The 20,131-nt window shown below is 44.6% G+C and overlaps 1 protein-coding gene across 2 annotated transcripts in view; it reads right to left on the bottom strand.

The window, feature by feature from the left end:
- Positions 1-20,131, bottom strand: part of RADX (RPA1 related single stranded DNA binding protein, X-linked) — a 48,836-nt gene that overhangs the window by 19,254 nt on the left and 9,451 nt on the right. For both annotated transcript variants that reach the window (XM_083159427.1, XM_083159426.1), the window contains exons 3-8: positions 18,278-18,470; positions 14,325-14,433; positions 12,528-12,619; positions 8,019-8,141; positions 5,995-6,102; positions 4,115-4,282 (exon numbers count right to left, since the gene is read on the bottom strand). In XM_083159427.1, coding sequence (XP_083015553.1) covers positions 4,115-4,282; positions 5,995-6,102; positions 8,019-8,141; positions 12,528-12,619; positions 14,325-14,433; positions 18,278-18,470 — 793 coding nt within the window. The remainder of the gene's footprint in view (positions 1-4,114; positions 4,283-5,994; positions 6,103-8,018; positions 8,142-12,527; positions 12,620-14,324; positions 14,434-18,277; positions 18,471-20,131) is intronic.

Genomic DNA, 20,131 nt, shown 5'->3' with positions numbered 1-20,131 from the left:
GCGGCTCTGGCCTAGGATCCTCCGGTAAACGAAGCACTTCCTTTACCGCCATAATAAGAGCCTCTATACCTAATGGCGTTGGCTCTTCCTCAGTAATAGTATCCTGAACCTCTTCCCATTCACCATCCTCCATTTCATGAAATGGATCCTGCTCCTCCTCTAAATCATCCTCAACAATAAGAGCCTGATAAGGCCGCTTATTGCTGGATGTGGAGGGCCTCTCTGGTCTGTAAAAAACAGTATATTATCCCTGGTTCTGCGCTCCTTATGGCTGCCACCAAAGTTATAAGTGAGGAGAATTCCCAACTCCTGAGTACAGAAATATACAAAACAAAGTCTATAACTCCCAACGGCGCCAAAAGGTGGGTGAAGTAATTTGCAAGCATACAAGTGATAAGAGAGGTGATAAAATATAGCAGCAATACTTCCTTTCAAAAAAAGGGGGTTCTCTTAGATCCTCTTATTCATTCAGGATGTCCCCAGCGGGTAGAATGATTCAAGGTATGTGGAAACAAAAAGGCTTATATGGTGAAGCCAGTTTTTAATCACACACACATGAAATACATAATATAAAACAATACAATGTACAGAACAATGTTAAAAACAAATGGATTCCGGAAGACAGGGGTGAAGTGCTAATTACCAGCTGCAGTATCAGAACTGGTGGTTAGTCAGTTCATAAGCTTAAGTGAATCAATAGTCACCAGTCCAAACGCCCGGGTGGTCTGCCTGGGAGAAGTTGATCCAAAGTAGGTAACAGTCCTTCAGCGCGTCTGTCCCAGAAATCCTGATGCCACAAGTTACTCCCGCCTCTCTGGTCTGCTCATGGAGCTAGCTAACCCCTCCACAGACCTTGCTAGGGCTGTAGCCCAAGAAGGCTCAGCTCTGCAAACCAGCGCCAATTCAGATGTGAGCTTGGACATAGTACCTACCAAGGTTGAGGCCCACTGGGGCGCCTGAGCCCCCGCCAGTGATGCAGATTCAGCACCTGAACATGACTGACAAACAGTGGCATTTCCCTCAGCTGTGTATTGAGAAAACTTTGCTGTACAAACAGTACAAGCAAAAACCTTCTGAGAGGCTTTGGACTTGCCCGTCATGATCCCCGCTCGCCCGGTCCAATAACTGCGTGCGATACAGGACCACCGTTTCACACACACACACACACACACACACTGAGTACAGATACACCTCTCACAAGCCAAAAACCTCAGGGTTCTGTGAGACCTGGAGGAGAATGAGCTCTGTTAACACAAAGACCTATACAGCGCCAAGCACTGTATATGTCAGCACATAACCTTTACAGAGCCTTCCAAGCTGCAGTCACCTGTAACAGGAAAGAGTCAGCCTTACTGTGTATCTGCATAATGGCCGCGCCATGCCCGCCTCCATTGAACAGCGTGTCCCCTCTCCCTCATACCTAGCCAGCCTGTGCAGACCTGACAGCGCCCAGAGCCACCCGCTTGCTAGCGCTCCTCCGTGTAATGCCTCCGGCAACTCAATTCTGCCGAGTGGGACCTGTAACACGAGAACGCGCCGTCCGCAAGATGGCGGCGCCTCACAACGCTGCAGGGAACAGCGCACAGCGCGGCAGACGGGGAGCAGGGGACGGCGTGTGGAAAGTGCGCTCAGCGCAGTACTCACCACCGGAGGCCTCCCAACTTCGTGACTGGCGTCCCCTTTGCTGGAGGGGCGGCAGGAACACGGAACACGTGCAGGCAGGCACCTTTAGCGAGGTCCTGACTGACGACCTGGATATCCAGGGGCGCTGAATACCCGGACCCACACCTTTCAATAGGTGGGGAAGGGATTCACAGTTAGCTACCAAGAGAAAAGTACTCTTGTAAAAAAATAGAGAAAAAAACTGAAAATGTGCAGGAGCAGAAAAACTGTGACCTAACTCCCTGGCACAATTTTCTCACTGGGGGATTGTGGGTCTTAGAGGGGAGGAGTCAGTATCCCCTAATTAATATTAAGAAGTGCCTAGCTCCCAGCATTCCCAGCTCTAATACCCGAAGTGATTCCAGTGGTCCCTGCTGCATGTCAGAGAAAAATGACTAAAAATGGGTGAAATTGCAGGACGCCGATTGAGATGTTTTCCATCCGTAATATGTAGAAAACACATGCAGTCGCTGAATTTTTTGCCTAGGTGAAAAAATCGGCACTTTGGCCCTTATTCAGATCTGTGCGGCCGGAGCCGCACACGGTGCTCCGGCCGCACAAACCAATCCCCGCCCACGATACGGATCGCCACGGCCGTCCGTACACGGACGGCTGGCGATCCGCAAGAAAATGGTGGGGCGTACGCCTCCACCATGGTGGGAGCTGCCCCCTGCATTCGATGGTCGGCGACCATCGAAGGCAGGGCCGCACGCCCCACCAGGTCCCGCAAGCTGAGACCACACGGACAATCGTCCGTGTGATAGCTTGTATGGGGGCTGAGAGCTGACATCCGGCGACGTCAGCTTCCCGCCCCCATCACTGGCGTCATACCCTCATTAGCATGCATACGCCCCGCGTTTGCATGGGAACGCCCATGAAACGCGGGGCGTATGCATAGGGAAATGAGGGTATGAAGCCCCTCACGCCCCTATACGCCCCCTTTGCGGCGGACGAACTACGTCTGCGGCGAATTGGGCTGCACATGCGCAGATTGACCTCTGCGCATGTGCAGACTGAAAACATCGGCGGTACGGCCGCACGCGGGCCGTACCGCACGATTCAGAATAAGGGCCTTTACTTGAATAGGTCGAAGCTAAATCTTACCTAGAAAAAAAAAAGTTGATATTCTAATTCAAAACCTTTCCTAAATATTACACAATGTATTACTTGTGTTTTACACATTTGGTTGGAGTATTATTGGTTTAGTTGGAAGAACAAAGACGTGACATACCACCCAGCACCAAAATATACCTCATTCATTTTTCTATACGTTATGCTGGCCATTCATCATTATGACCACGATCTGATCCAGATCGTGTCACAATTTCCCTTTAACTACTTGGCAGCTTCCCAGACACAATATAGATCTTATGTGTGTAATTTCTCATAAGATCTATCGAAAGATCTGAAACTTCCAGTATACTGGTCGTTCGTAGCAACTTCAGATCTTGTGTGCAGTATATATACATCATATGATCCATCTCACGGCCTGCGTATCGGATTGTAATAGTCCCAAAACCACATCACAATGTGCACAAAAACACACACACACAAAATGCATAACATGAGTCGTCTAAATCGTGCATTCGGACCGGAAATCGTTCAAATCTATGGCCAGCCTTAGTTTTGGAGCAGACAGTGGTTCTTCTTCTTGAAATTAGGCTTCAGCAATTTTGGTATATTAAAATTTGCCAGTATCCTTACCAAAAATTACTTTTGTTAGTACTTTTACATACATGTTAAAAAGCTTGTGCTGCGAGAACTTACAGCTACTGCACACATGCTTCTCAAATTATGTTATCAATTGAGAGCTAACAGAAAGTTAAACACTAAAGGGGCCTACACACTGGGAGATGCTGAAGCGCTCTGATGTTAGAGGTCTCTGAACGCTTCAGCAAGATCGCACAGCACACAGTAATTTATCCGTGCCTGTATTCTCCAGTGAGAACACTGGCGGTGACAGATTAATATCACAGCGATGCACATAGCTATGGCCCCTAAACAACGCAATGTATGGGGCATTTCTTAAGCAATCTAGTGAGATCACTTAGAAATTACATATTCACTGCTCCCGATCATTACATATGCACGATCTGGAGCAGTGTTAGCGGCTCCTACCCGGTCCCCTGCTAGCTCTCCCGGAGAGCAGCACATACATTCTTGGACAGGCAGGGAGAATTCCATCTCCCTGCCTGTGGCTGTCCCCCGGCTCCCTGCAGCGGCCGCCGCAGGGGTTAAGATTCGCTGTCAGGGGCGGCGAATCTTAGTCACATTGAATAGGGAGGAGGGACTGGTGACGTTGAATCGCCTTAAAAACACAGCGATTTCACGGCGAAGGAAAAAACGGATTCACTGTGGGTGGCGAAAAATGTCATTGAATACTGCCCATTGTATTGAGCTTCACCAATAAGCATATTGTATTGAAAATAAATAATATAAACCATGCTCTAACCTTTAGCATCATTGCAGTACTTGGTAAAGGTCGCAGGAGCTTGTGGGTACGGGTGATATCCACCAATTGTGAATTTTCTCCTCACATCATATTTATATTGAGTTTTCATCCAGTTAACAAAAGCTTGTACTTTCTCATCGCTGATGTGCAGCCGTCCTTTATGATAACCTTAAATAGAAAAACATTACTAGAATAAATGGCACCATGGAAACTCTGTGACAGATGTTAAAATGTATTATCCAGTTATCCAGAAATGTATTTAAAAAAAAAAAAAAAACGCAGCCGCTGCTGATGTCCGGAAATAATAAAATACATAAAAACAGAAAAGATCACGCTTTTGCTGCTAAGGACCAATGGGACTCATCCTAAGCACTATAGGGGTTCAAATGGGTGGTAACACTCACCTAATAGTTGCTCAGACCCATTACAGGGGGAAGAGAGCATTAAAAGGATCTCTACTGTCCACAACTGGGTATCAAAGTATTGTCCTTGTATGTACTATAAATAGGTTGTCTCCCTCTTTCAATGGATGCAACTATAGTTGGAATGTGGCCGTATGGTCGACAGTAAATAGGTCAACCACTATTGGTTGATAGGTCAAAGGTTGAAATGCATTAGGTTGACATCGACAATAGGTCTACACAAGCAAAAGGTCGACATGAGATTTCATGGTTCTTTTCCAAAAAAGGACTTGTTCATATTTTACCATCCCAGTGGACACAGAGGGGGAATATAATAGTGTGCCCCCGAAACATGGCAAGTGAAGCGAGCCATGCAAGGGGACACGGGACACTTGTATGGTGTTCATGTCCAGAAAGTGTGTGTAATATATATATATATATATATATATATATATATATAAATATAAAAAAGACACCTTAACACTCTAGATATGTTATTCTTTAAATCGTGAGTAATCACCAAAGAACTCCCCTGCACTGCAGAAATCACTATGAAGTCCATGGACACGGAAATACTTCCCTCATCCAGGCTTCACTAAACTCACCTCTTCCATATAACGTGTGACCACAGATACTAGTAAAGTGGCAGATGGGTAAGGGCACATAATGTACACAATCTTGTTTATCCAGGAATGTGCACACTCAGAGGTACCCTTGTATGAGAGGAGTCCCCTCTTTGAACCAATGTGCCTCCTTATTAGTTGCTGGTGGTAAACAGACAAAAACACATTACACAGCTGTGAGAAAACATGTGACAATTGTATCCAACTTATTATACATATAAAAAGCAAGTTATTCCTGTACAAATTTAAAACAGTGAGCAGTATGTGACTGAACTTTGAAAAATGCACAATATCCACCTGAGTTCAATCTGAAATCATGCTCTTTGTAGGAATTGTAAATAACATTATCAGTAACCATAACCAATTTAACAGCTTTGGTAGAACACTGAATACATGCGTCGAAATCCCCCCCCCCCCCCCTTTTTTTGTTTTTCGAATTTAAATTGATACCTAGTAATCTTTTTAAGTGAAACTATACTTATTAAGCAAAGCATGTTACCTCCATACTGCTATTAAACAGATGTTATACCGGCTATCGCTATGGCCCTACACACAGAGCAATGAAGGATCATTTTCTAAGTGATCTAGGCCCAATTAATATATAATGCTGTATGTGCACCTAATGCCGACACTGAGGAGGAAATTTACTAAAATGGGAGTTCTATTTCACATGGGATGATACTATGGGGAACCAATAAGAATCTACTATTTATTCATTTAGCACCATTTAGAAAATAATATAGTATCCGAATGGTTGCCCATAGCAACATACCATCTTAAATAGAACTCCCATTTTAGTACATTTCCCCCTGAGTCTCTTTGGAGTGTATGAAGTGCATAGCAACAAGCTACTCACCAGATATATACACCTGACTTTCATTAGACGTTGTAAGGTAGGCTTTGTAAGAGGTATCCTCCGGGTTTTCTCGGACCACACGCATCTGTGTGCACACCAAATAAGACTCTAGGAGAATGAAAAAAAAAAAAAAAAAAATATATATATATATACACACACACACTAGGTGATTCATCGCGCCCTACGGGCGTTTACCACACCGGCGTAAGGGGCTGCGCCCCCTTAATTTGTGAACGTTTGTATTGTGAGAAATATGGTTAGAATTGTATGACAGATGCCTGTATTGCAACTTGACTTATAGGTGAAATGTGTTAAATAGAGAGCATATGATTTGGAAGAGTGTGTGCATTGTTTAGTTTAATTAAAAAGCGGTTACAGAGTAAGATGTACATTGATAGTGTGGAGGGTACAGTGACATTTGTGGGTGTGGGGGGGTGTGTGCGTGTTGTTTAGGTGTGTGTGTGTGCAAGCAATAGTATAGTAGGGTGTTTTTGATTCAGCAGCTCCCCACTTGCGGAGGTCACGACACAGGAAAACAGGATGCTGGGTAGTGATAGAGGTGTGTGGGCATAAGGGGGACTAAAGAGGAGGGTGGGGGACACTGTGCAGCTTTTGCCAGTGGGTGAGGGTCCAGCGTGGCAGTGAGTCAGTGTCTCCTCTTACTGGGTGGAAGTTAGGGTGCATGAGAGCAGGAGGCTGGGCGGTAAAGCATGATAGGGGAATGTGGGCAACACAGGGTGAGCGTGTCCCCACTGGCGGAAATTACGGGGCAGGAGAACAGGAGGCAGGACAGTGATAGGGTTGTGTGGGCATGAGGGGAATTGTGGGAAGGGGGGTCATGGGGGTCCGTGAAACGCGGGAGGGGGCGCGGGGTGCTGTGAATCAAGGGAAGGGGGGGTCTGTCAATTGCGGGAGGGGGGGGGTCGTCGCGGAATTGCAGGAGGTGCCGTGAATCGTGGGTTGTGGGGGTCCGCAAATTGTGGGAGGTGGTGTTGTGGGGGTCCGTGAATTGAGGGAGGCGGCGTGAAACGTTGGAGGGGGAGGCGGGGTTCCGCGAATCGCGGGAGGGGGGTGCCTTGAATCGCGGGGGATGAATCTCGAGAAGGGACGCCGCGGGGGTCCGCGAATCGTGGGAGGTGCCGTGAATCACGCGGGGGGGGGGGGGGGGGGGGGTGCCAATCATGTGTGTGGGTGTTGTGGTGTGTCACCTGGTGGCTGTGGAGTAATGGTGGATGGTGGGCGTGTACTGTAGCCCTGGCAGGGCGGGGGGAGGTGAAGTCAAGGGGGTGGTGGTGTGCACTGGTCACACTGTCACACTATCACACTGGTCTTTTCCCTAGAGGGGGCGGGTTTGTGTAGAACGCTGGGAAGGAACGTTATACACACAGGGGATGAGTGTCTTTTCCCTGGGGGGGGTGGGCTTGTGTAGAACGCTGGGCGGGAACATTTTATACACAGGGGATGAGTGACAGATCTGGCTAAATATATAAGAGATTGACCGTTGCTAATTGTACACACCAATCACCCGTTGAAGAATTTAAAAAGTGTTATCAAACACTGTACATGAATCTAAACTGACAATGTCCCTATTTCAACCAATTTATAAATCTAAATTTGTAGGTCAGTTTTGGTTTTGTATGGTAAGGTTGATTTCAAAATTAAGTGATCCATCTGAATTACATTTCAAAATATGTCCAAAGCTTTAGTACACATATTCCCTCTAATGGTTTGTTTCCCTTTGTTTTTGCAGAATGCCTTTTACCACAACAAATACTAATTATATCTGTAATGTCCACCTGTAACCAGCTGATCCATGTAAAAACATATCTATCTATATAGGGTGTCCATATTCCTGAGGGGATTGAGAATTGTCATTTTTGCAGTGTTAATCCTGCCCAACAATTTTTTTTTTTAAATGATCATAGCAATATCTAAAAGCATGATTGGTATAAAATAATCAACTTGTCTATCTATTCTGCCCCTTAGTAAAAACTGAAAGACCGAAAATGACAGATTCTATATACTTGGGTGTATATTTTCAAATATATCAGGCTGTGAGGTTGCAAAAATCTCAAGTAGAAACGGTTGTTCTGATGTCCCGTCGATCATGTGAACCCAGCGATATAGCCAGAAGTCTTGACAGTCATCTAAAGGAAAACAACAATCATATTTTATGGTGTGTACACATGGTGGGATTTTGGCTAATGGACAATTTTGACTAACTGCACTTAAGATTTACACTCTCTTGCTATATGGCCCTAGACCAAATACATTCTACAGTCAACATAGTCACAATGGACTTGCCAGCTCTGTTTAGCCATGGGGCATTGGGATCGTGTGCGGCAGAACATTGTGATTTTGACAAACTTGCTATGCGATTGACTACATATCAAATTCGATAGCCCAAATTGCATAGTGTGTACACAGCTTACCACCGAAGTCAGTGGCAAGCAACCAATGAAACTCTATATATCCAAGTCCGAAATGTCAAACAGCTACAAAGCATATAACCTTAGCTTAACCCCTTTAGTGGTGGGTTTTGCTGGGGCAGGACAAACCTACCAGGGCAGGTTTGTCATGCCCCAGCAACACCCACCACAGTGCTATGCCCCCCCCCCCCCCCCCTCCCTCTCTGGCGATCTTATGCCGGAGCTCCTGTGCCCTGCCGCTGCACCAGCTACCGATCATAATAGGTGGCAGGCTCGGGGATGTTCAGGGCGGCTCGGGAGGACTCGGGCACCCGAAATACCAAGTCCCCCTGAGCCGCACCTAACTTCCCCGAGCCTGACGTCTGCTTATTACTAGATCTAATTGCGTTTAGGGCAGGGGAGCTCCGTGTACAATCACCGGAGCTGAGGGAGAGTGATGGGAGGGGAGAGCAGAGCGGCCACGGGGGGTTGCCCAGACAGGTGATGACCCAGTGGTGTTCAGCTGCAGGCACTACTGGTGCACACCTTCATCTTAACTTGCTTCATGCAGAGCAGCACACATGAGCATATCTCCAAGAGGAGACACTGCCCTTTGAACATACTGGATCTGCACAGACTATATTCGTTTACCTGTAATTTTATCTCTAAAGGTGGCTAAACCAGCCCGAAATATCTTTTTGAGCCCAGCCACTCCTCAATGAGGCCATTACCACAACCTCAATCAAATAAAGGTACGGCCTTACAGGAAAGTTAAGAAGTATTTTACTTCCACTTTTTAAATTGCCTCATATCATATTTTCGAATGGCATTAGAAGGCCTTTAAGAAGATTATTCCCCTCTACAAAATAAGATCAAACATTGATACAGATAGTGGGAGAAGTGAAGAACAAGAGTCATATCATTTTATAAACGTATATATAGGGTTTTGTTCATCTTTAATAAAAGGACTATTTTTCCAGACATGGACTGGGCCTAATCATTGCGGATGTCTCCAAAATACAAGGAAACTAATTTCTGAAATGTTATATTGATTTTATTATGTTATATTGAGAGGTACAGATTTTATATTAGGTAGCGCACCCCAATCCCCCCTCTTTTCTTTGATTACTATACTGTTCCTCACTAACAGGAGGAATTTTGGTGGTGCTGCACATACAAATAAGCGCAATACAGAGTCAAACCATATATATATATATATATATATATATATATATATATATATATATATATATATATATATATATATATATACATATACATATACACACACATATATACATACAGTAATCCAAGCACTCCCACCACTGTGGGAATAAACGGCACTCAAGGAGTCAGCCCCGTCCTCAGCCCCAGACCTACAGCAGTGAAGTATAGTACAAACAAGCAATATATACTTACCTGGTCCGGGAGTCACCGCAGACGCATCATCAGCGTGCCTCAATCCGCCGGAAGCGGTCAGCTCTCCATTTCCTGTATGCGGCGCAAGTGACTGGTTGCTAGGCAACCAACAGCTTGCGCTCCACACTACAGTGCATGAGGCGTTCCACACAGCCGGACGTGACATGAGTGCGCTGCGGCTGTCAGCGGGTATCCCGGGCCAGGCACAAAAATACAATAAAAGCTGCTTACCCACCAGATCCAGATCACAGAACACCAAGTGACCCCTGGCATATATCTAGGCCCCGGTCCCAATTTCCCCACAGCACGTCATACAGTGGTGTCGCGCTGCCCGGAGTCATGGTCGCCATAGGACCCAGTCAACATGTCAAAGTGCCGACATGGTGCTGGTGTCTGGGCTTCTTGATCCTAAAAGGGTAGCCAGCCTGTAAGATTAAAACACAAAAACATAATGAAAACATAATAGTGCAAAAGAACAATCAAGACTAACACAGATACAGCATAACAAAATGCAGAACATACAATAGATCCCAGAAATGAGGGCACTAATTAGGGTCCTCAAACCAAACTGTTACAGTTTATTTTCTCGTTGAGGCCATCAGGGTAGATGGTCCCCAACCGGAAGATCCACTCTGATTCTCGGATAAGTAATTTTTTAGATCTGTCACCGCCCCGTAGGGTTTCGGCTATGTGATCTATCATAAAATATTTCAGGGCGGAAATTGGATGACCACATTTCTTGAAATGGCGAGCCACCGGTTGGTCCACCACTCTGCCCCAAAGTGACAGGTTGATGGCCGACCGGTGAGCCGCCATTCTTTCTCTGAATGTGCGGGTAGTTTGCCCTATGTAATAGAGCCCGCAAGGACAAACTATAATGTACACCACATGAGACATCCTGCAGGTGAGGACCTGCCTGATGTCATACATTTTGGGCCCGTGTTGGTGTTTGAATTGTTTACATACAATAAGATGTTTGCAGGTTTCGCATGATACACAACTGTAGCACCCGGGTGCTTTGATATAGGTGTTAGGAGGCCTAGGGATGCCCCTACCGGTAATGTCAGCCTTTACTAGACGGTCCCTAAGATTGGGGCCTCTACTAAAGGCTGCCAGTGCATTCAATCCTGATAAATCAGGATCGGTTTTGACAATTGGCCAAAGGGCATTGGTGGCATGTCTAATCACCACACTGGCCGTAGAAAATGCACTGGACCAGGGTAGTACAGCTGCCGGGTTTTTGACCCTAGAGGAAAGTAGATCATTCTTGGACATTTGCAGCACCACTTCTTTTTGTAAAATGAGCATATTAAGATTGTAGCCTCGCGCCACAAATTTGTCTTCGGCCAGTGTGGTGATTAGACATGCCACCAATGCCCTTTGGCCAATTGTCAAAACCGATCCTGATTTATCAGGATTGAAAGCACTGGCAGCCTTTAGTAGAGGCCCCAATCTTAGGGACCGTCTAGTAAAGGCTGACATTACCGGTAGGGGCATCCCTAGGCCTCCTAACACCTATATCAAAGCACCCGGGTGCTACAGTTGTGTATCATGCGAAACCTGCAAACATCTTATTGTATGTAAACAATTCAAACACCCACACGGGCCCAAAATGTATGACATCAGGCAGGTCCTCACCTGCAGGATGTCTCATGTGGTGTACATTATAGTTTGTCCTTGCGGGCTCTATTACATAGGGCAAACTACCCGCACATTCAGAGAAAGAATGGCGGCTCACCGGTCGGCCATCAACCTGTCACTTTGGGGCAGAGTGGTGGACCAACCGGTGGCTCGCCATTTCAAGAAATGTGGTCATCCAATTTCCGCCCTGAAATATTTTATGATAGATCACATAGCCGAAACCCTACGGGGCGGTGACAGATCTAAAAAATTACTTATCCGAGAATCAGAGTGGATCTTCCGGTTGGGGACCATCTACCCTGATGGCCTCAACGAGAAAATAAACTGTAACAGTTTGGTTTGAGGACCCTAATTAGTGCCCTCATTTCTGGGATCTATTGTATGTTCTGCATTTTGTTATGCTGTATCTGTGTTAGTCTTGATTGTTCTTTTGCACTATTATGTTTTCATTATGTTTTTGTGTTTTTATCTTACAGGCTGGCTACCCTTTTAGGATCAAGAAGCCCAGACACCAGCACCATGTCGGCACTTTGACATGTTGACTGGGTCCTATGGCGACCATGACTCCGGGCAGCGCGACACCACTGTATGACGTGCTGTGGGGAAATTGGGACCGGGGCCTAGATATATGCCAGGGGTCACTTGGTGTTCTGTGATCTGGAGGGTAAGCAGCTTTTATTGTATTTTTGTGCCTGGCCCGGGATACCCGCTGACAGCCGCAGTGCACTCATGTCACGTCCGGCTGTGTGGAACGCCTCATGCACTGTAGTGTGGAGCGCATCTGTCAGTCACCCAGCATACGGCCAGCGCATGGGCAATACACTAGAGGACTCTGCGCACAGTATACTGCGCGCACACGTTTTATCGATATTCTGATGGGCTTAGAAATCACAGCAATTTGTGGTCTTCTCCTGTGATTGCAGCGATCAATCACAGGAAAAGCAATTAATCAGATTCTCCAAAACATTTACCTAGCACCTTGTAGAAGATCATAGTGAGAATCTCCATGCTATGGGCAACCCCAAATATACCCCAAAGAGCTCCATGACAACATGGTTCCTTTACCTCTGATCCGTTTCCGTTCACATCTTCCAACATATGTTACAAGTCCTATAAGATCACAGACCTTATTGTGAGGTAGATCATTCAATTCCGATCTAAAATACAATATACAATATTGGATAAAATGGACAATCCCATATATCAAAGCAGCGGATTCTGCAGTGTGCCACAACAGAAAGTGGCATTATGATTAACATGTTACACATTACCCTGTGATAACACGATCCCTCATACATACTATCACATATTATACTGCAATAATTACTCCTTACTGGGGTCATACAAGGTCTTGCTCCACATAATAACTCATATGCACATATTACTAATAGGACAATACTAACTCTGTACTCCCTTTATAACTCCGCTAACTCCCTATATAGATTATTAGGGAAGAACAGAAACACGATAGATAATATGTAGCCGTACAAATACCATTTTAGCATGCCCTGTTATTTCATAAGCTAGCGGTGCATGGAAAGAAATAGGCACAAACATTACCATATAACATGCACTGAAAGTCAAGCAAGTACACGAGTGTTGCTATCTGGCTGGATCATCAGTAGCCTTGCTCTACACGGTTATCTCATTGCTACTGTGCACTCAGGCTGCTCAGCTTTAAAGTGACCTCTTTACTTTCTACTACAGGGTTTCGCTAATGGTCCCAGTGCCAGCTAGGAGACTGCTTATTAAATAAGGATGTAGGCATAACAAGCCTACTGAATTGCTCTTCTACAGATGAGCCCTCGTAATTTCTAGCCTCAACAAGTCAATCAGCGTGAGATGCCTGGTGGGACCGCCAGGTCACATGCAAATCGGCTAGAGTTGGGAGCCTTTTTTGCCGAACATGCATCTTAATCAAGTTGCGTGCGGTTAAGATGCACCAGGAGACTGGGGATTAATTTGTGAAGCGACACTGGTATATCTGTGTGCGAAAAATCACACAGCCATACAAATGTCATATCAAATGAATCATCCAAGTCTACTGGTGAATCCTATTCACATCGAACTGCATTTGCAGGTAATTTATTATTTATTTACAGTTTCTTATATAGCGCAGCAGATTCCGTTGCGCTTTACAATAGTAGACAGTGATAAAACAAACTGGGTAACAACAGACAGACTTGGGGGTTAGAGGGCCCTGCTGCAAGCTTACAATCTATAGGTAATAGATGCCTGGTGCTAGAAGACTCTCATGGGACCTGGTGCCCCTAGAGGGGCTGTTTGGTATGAGGACACATCTACAGGAGAGAAGCCCATTTATAAAGCTGGCCTGCAAATACCTATTTTCTATTGCTGCTCACCTTGACAATAAAAAATATAATAAATAGAAAATCTCTCAGTGCGGATGCAGAGAGATGCTAAACTCACTGGTGAAACTGGCCTGCAGCAGAGAACAGTGACTTGCTGCCATCATCGCCCTGTAGTGGTCACACATGCGCACTGCACCTGGAGGCCCAGGCTTAGAAATAAAAAACATAGAAGGGCAGGGCATAAAGTGGTCATGCAGAGGTGGGGGAACTCATTTCTCTATGCCACCTAATTAAACCTCCTCCCCTCCTCCCATTAGGCAGAGACAGGGCCAGTGGTAGGGTTTTTGGCATCCCCTTGTAAACTAGAATGCGTTTCTGTGAGAAATACTCTGCAGGGCCAATGTGAAGGTTAAAATGTTCCACCTCACCATTAGAGGTGGTGGAACTCAGTTCCACCCAGTTCCCCCTCACTTTAACCCCTGTAGAAGGGACACATCACAAGCAAAGCATGGGAGGGAAATTACATGGGATTTAACAGATGACTCCGCACCTTGTGATAAATTGATATTTTATAGCAGGCAATTTCCACTCAGGCTTCACATCCTTTTCCTGGAGGAAGGAAATCTTGGATTGAGGATCTCTGTCATTTAAACTTATTTCTGTAAAGAAAGGAGGACAAAAACAGATAAAAGAAAATAAATGGTTTTATTTAAAATGTACAAAATATGCAACTTCTAGGGTTAATAACCCCAAGCAGAGAACCAAGATTTTTGAGATCGCAGACCATAAACTCAATATCTATGATCACTGCATGGAAGTGATAGATACGATAACTTGCAGTTGAAGTGTATGCTTTCAAATAGTTTGGAGCAAGTACCCTTTTCTACTAATTTAGTTTAGCTTAAACACAAAGGAAAATGCAGTAATGGAATTTCCCTTCAAAATCCCATGCACAAAGTTCTGAATAATTTCTGCGGCCCATGCATCTGAAGGTGTGTACACACGGTGCAATATGGTCGCTGAGCAATTTCGGCTTAATATCTCTCATCAATATATTTCTCAATGTATCATTTTTATAAAAAAAAAATTGCAAGCTATTCTGCTTTATTCTGTCTCTACCTCATTTTGACTAGAAATTGCTGGTCGCTGTTGCACAGTGCATTGTGCGTCAGCGACCAGCAATTTGTAGCCATAATGTATGTGTGTTTGTAAAAGCTACAGTGCATAATGACATTCAAATACAATATGGCAAGGCAAGATGGGAATTCCCATTAGAGGTGCTGATGGGGGCGACTCACACCCAGCTTGTGTGACTGAGTAGAAGCATATGTAATGCAATGGGAGATTACAGACAAACAGGACGTTTGACACCATTTCAGAACACTATCAACCACTGTGACATAGAAATAGAGGGAAATAGCTAAAAATAAAAATCACACTTCTTAATGCTGATCTCTAAACCATGCATTCTGTTTTGATTATAAATAATCCAATGGTAGAAGGGAAGACTTCTCCAAAAATGCCTTTTTTCGATAGCAGAAAATATGAGTTCAGACAGATCTAGGCGATAGATATTAGCTGCTGAAGGATTGTCTCGCCCTTGCAGTTTACAGCCGCCCCTTCCTTGTAATAAGGCACTTGACTCATCCATCAGACGCTGACAAGTAATTTGCTTAGTTCATGCAGGAAAGCAGAAACAAATCCTATATACTTGTCAACAAGCAACAGTTCAGGAACTCAGAGAGAAGGTCTGCATTAGCGCATCATGTGATGTGACCGGCCCTGAATTATGCTGTGTGACCATTTACCTGAGACGCCAGCTAGTTATGGTGATTTATCGGTTGCCAGCTTAAAGATACCTTTATGTGCACATGTCCGGCACTTATACCATCTATCTACTTGTTATACTATGAATTGGTGAAGTGGACTTTTGCCTCTTTCAAAGACACAATTTTCTCTTAATATTGTACACTGAACATGGTTATTCCCCCAAATGTAAGAGGCTTGTAACATGTCAGGTCTAGTACACATTCTAATCAGGGTAATGGCATACTGTACATATGTTGTACCCCATTGTAAGAGGCTTGTAATATGTAAGGTCTAGTACACACATAACATACATCATAATCAGGGCAATGACATCCATACATTATTATTCCCTGCAATGTAAAAGGCGTTTAATTGATCGGCTCTAGTACACACAATATAAATCATAATCAGGGTAAGGACATAAATATAGGTTTATTGCCCCCAATGTAAGAGATGTGTAACTTGTCAGCTCTAGTACACACATAGCATAAATCATAATCAGGGTATGTCACGGCACGATGCTGTATTGCAGTGTCTGTATGTGGGACAGATAGCACTACCCAGCCTGTGTTTCTATATCATGCAGTGAGTTGGTGCGAGAACAGTGTATCAGTGTTTTACAGTATGTATGTCTTACCTGGCCATTATCACCTACCATATTTATCAATCACTAAAATAAAATCAGCACAAATATTAACACACATAAACCTGACCATTACAGGTTACATGTGGGTGTGACACAGGGTGCGCCAGCTCCACTGTACATCCTAAACCAGGATCATTCTGCATAGCAAGGAGCCCATATGCCTGGACTTTACAGGGAATGCAGAACGGATCATACTAGTATTTATAAAGTCCATGTACAGTATAGGGAGACTGACCTGCATAGTGATCTGACATGTGACCTGCAAGACACTAATAAGAAATAGGGTGTGGTATAGGGGTCCGACAGTCGGGTCCCGACTGGCCGGACCCAGACAGCATAGCGAGCGCAACAAAGCCCCTTGCGGGCTCGCTACGCGAGCCACCTATTCTATTCTCCCTCTATGGGGGGTCGGAGTTTTGAGTCGGGATCCCAATGTCGGGTAAATGCCTGTTGGGACCCCGTCCAGCACCCTAACAAATACATGGAATGGACATTGGGTTATGAAGAGAAAATTATTCCATAATGACACTGTATAGCATTGATGATGGCACTATACCAGAAAATTGGTGTGTATACAACATGTATCAAGGCTGGCAGAGAGATATATTGGGGTATTCAATCCTGGGTCCCGAGTGACGTTCCGTCCTGACAGTCGTGACCCTGGGAAGTTTTCAGCCCGCTCGCCTGTTTATCGGCAGGCGGGATTCAATGTCCCGCCTGTGGATTGCCGAAATGTGGGCGTGTCTGCGAAAAAGACCGTGGATTGTCGAGATCCAGCCATGATCCTTGACAATCCATGGCTGTTTTCAGCAAAACTGGCCCGACTGCTTTTAAAGTTAGGTCCGTTCTGTTGATCTGCCTCTGCAATGCTGTCAGGAATGATTGAATAGGCACCCGCTGTGATTTCCCCTGTCGGAAATAGCGGCAGGGATTGAATACCCCCAACTGTCATGTTACAGGATGTGTTATAAAAATGGAGTTGATTATTTGGTATATTATCTTGCTCCAAGCTGTGAAGCATCTCCACCTGGGTGTGTCATGCGAGGTTACTGTGCATATAATCCAGAGGGGAAATCTTCTGACCTACTGACCAGTATTTCCTGTCTGCAGGAGGACTACACTGATTTATATGTTTGTGTCTTGCCCACTGGCAGAAAGAGTCACAGGGAAACCCATGGCAAATGGGAAGAGAGAGGCAGCAAGATAAGAAACAGTTGTAAGTAGTCTTCATATTTGTGTCTGTTTAGAAAAATACAACATATTTCTTGTCAGACAACGACAAATAGTAAGCGCTAAAGAAACCCTGTATGTAAACTGTTCCAGCTGCTAGCTACGCGGGACTACCAATCCCAATACAAGAAAAGATGAAGATAGCGCTAGGAACAGATACATTTAAAATAAAAGCCAGTCAAAATATGTTCAATAAAATAAAAGTCAGTCAAAATATGTTCAATAAAATAACATTTATATTAATCAATTTGGTCAATATACATAAATTTAATTTAGCAATAAAAATACAATAATTAGGTACAATGGTAGGTACTGGCCGATACAACAAGAGAAAAAAAGAAAAAAAACTATACAATTATTTTTTTTTCAAATAATAAAAACCTGTAAAAATGGAAAATGAAAATATTACTGGCAATAAAAGCCCAATTCATAATCCACTGATGATCAATTAGTCAGTAGGTTGTAAACCTTTATTAGTTGTTGGATTAGTGCAAAGGTAGTATATTGAGAATTATAACAGTCAATGATGGTAACAGTATGGCAGATTTAATAATCTGTTAAAGTTACCAGTCCTCCAATTAGATGGCTGGATCGCACATACAGGAAAAATGGAACTTAAATATTAACTGGAGCGAGCTATATAAATGTTTTTTTTTTTTTTTTATCCAAGAGTACCTGGATAGGTTAGAGACCATGCCCTGGTGTTAGTCCAAAAAAATAATAAAACTAGTGCTGACGCGTTTCCCCGCCTACATCTATCAGCGGCTTTCTCAAAGAATTAAGTAAGTCATAAACAAAACATTTCAGAAATACTTTACCAAGTGAATGCAGTCTTTTCACCTTCGTATTCCCTGATGTCGGAAATGTTCGGTTGGGATAACTCTTCTTCACAACATACTGCTGGAGCAAAACCACATTGCCGATTTGTAGTGTATTGTACCATTCTGGGCAAAGGGAATTCCACAAAACAAGAGACATCATACCGGAGTGATCAGCAACCTCAAAATAGGCCTAGACACAAGAAGGAAATCCACTTTAAACATCCAGAGAACCATGCACAAATAATGGTTTTTATAAATATGCATTCTGTCAATTATGTTTACATTGTGTTTTTAGTCAACTGATACTTTGGGACTGATTTAATGACTTGTAACGTGAGGTTTACTGTAGCCTCACGGTATGTGTCTTCAGAGGCAAACTTTTGCTTACAGCCTATGAAGAATGAAACAGACATCAGCTGCTGTAATAGAGTGCTAGGCATAGTGTAAAGCTGCCCATACATCAGTATTGGGGCAATTTTATTATTTTTTTTAGAATGGTCTTAAACCATTGCTGTGTGGTCTGCCTGAAGGACGACTGCGATCAAAAAGGGTTAGCAATTGTCACAGCAGATTGTCCAACATGTTGGGCAATCTGCAATGGATCGGACTTACAAATGCTAAATTAAGCTGGTGTTTTGTAAATCATACATTTCCTCCACTGACAATAATCACTGTTACAGACAGGGCCGGCACCACCACTAGGCAGCCTTAGGCATTTGCCTAGGGCACCGGCCGCTGGAGGGCGGCAGTTTGGAGCTGGTCCGCGCCGCATCACCCAGCAAGCCGCCCCATCCATGGGGAGCGTTGCGTGGCTGCGACCCGAACCACCCGCCAGGCTCCTCCCCCTGGAAAGTCACGGCGCCGGACCCCCCCCCCACAGCAAGCCCCCGCGAAGGTCACGGCACCATGCGCCGCATCACTGGACCCGGCAGCATGGCCCCCTGGAGCGGGTAAGTGTTTGAGCATCGGGGCGCCGACCCCCCTCCCAGCCTGGGGCGCTCCAGTGCCTAGCACCGGCCCTGGGTACAGAGATTAAATGGCAACAGTATAGGCCAACACCACTCCCCCAACACCCCCCCCCCCCTCTCCTTTCCATACTCTCTCAGCTTCCAACGTTATCTGGGAATCTCAGTTAGGCACCTAAAGAAGACTGGGATGATCAGGTTGCAGAGGGGTTTAGTTTAAAGTAGTGTTCACTCTAGCACCCACAATCTTTGAAAACCCATGCAGTTCCTGTTCCCTGCCTGGGGTGTCGCTGTCTGCTATGGTGTTTTTAGCACAGGTCTGGTTTGCATATTAGTGCTGATATACAGACCACACTGTGCTAGAAGCACTACAGCGACACCCAAGGCAGGGAAGAGGAACTGCATGGGTTTTCAAAGATAGAGGGTGCTAGAATGAACACTATAAAGCTAAAGCATATTGCCAGCACCAGCCCCAACCTGCGATCCCGTTGTCCATTATCCACCAGCCTTGCTGCAAGAGAAACAACATTATTTTATACTAGTGTTTTGAAAGACAGCAATGCATTTATCCTTGTATTTATTATTATTATTTTATTAAGAAGACACCTTCTCTTACGATCTCGGTTTTCAGTTATACAACAATAATAATAATAAAGACCCATGTAACTAAAATAATGACCGCATGGCCCAAGTTCCTGCTATTAGAATTCCAGCTGCAGAAGCAGAAGGACTTAACTGCTGCCAATTTTATTCAAGTTAGCTGTGTTTATTCAATATTTAATTATGGACATCAACAATACTTCCACTGAATGCTCAACTGATTATTTATTTAGGAATCTTTATTTATATATGGCCTACATACTTTGCAGTGATTTCTATTTAACCA

Source organism: Crinia signifera, chromosome 9 (genome assembly GCF_055691185.1).
Source record: "Crinia signifera chromosome 9, ASM5569118v1, whole genome shotgun sequence".
In the NCBI taxonomy this organism is placed as follows: domain Eukaryota; kingdom Metazoa; phylum Chordata; class Amphibia; order Anura; family Myobatrachidae; genus Crinia; species Crinia signifera.
Note: the sequence above shows the minus strand (reverse complement) of the source record. Positions and strands in the feature narration are given on the sequence as shown.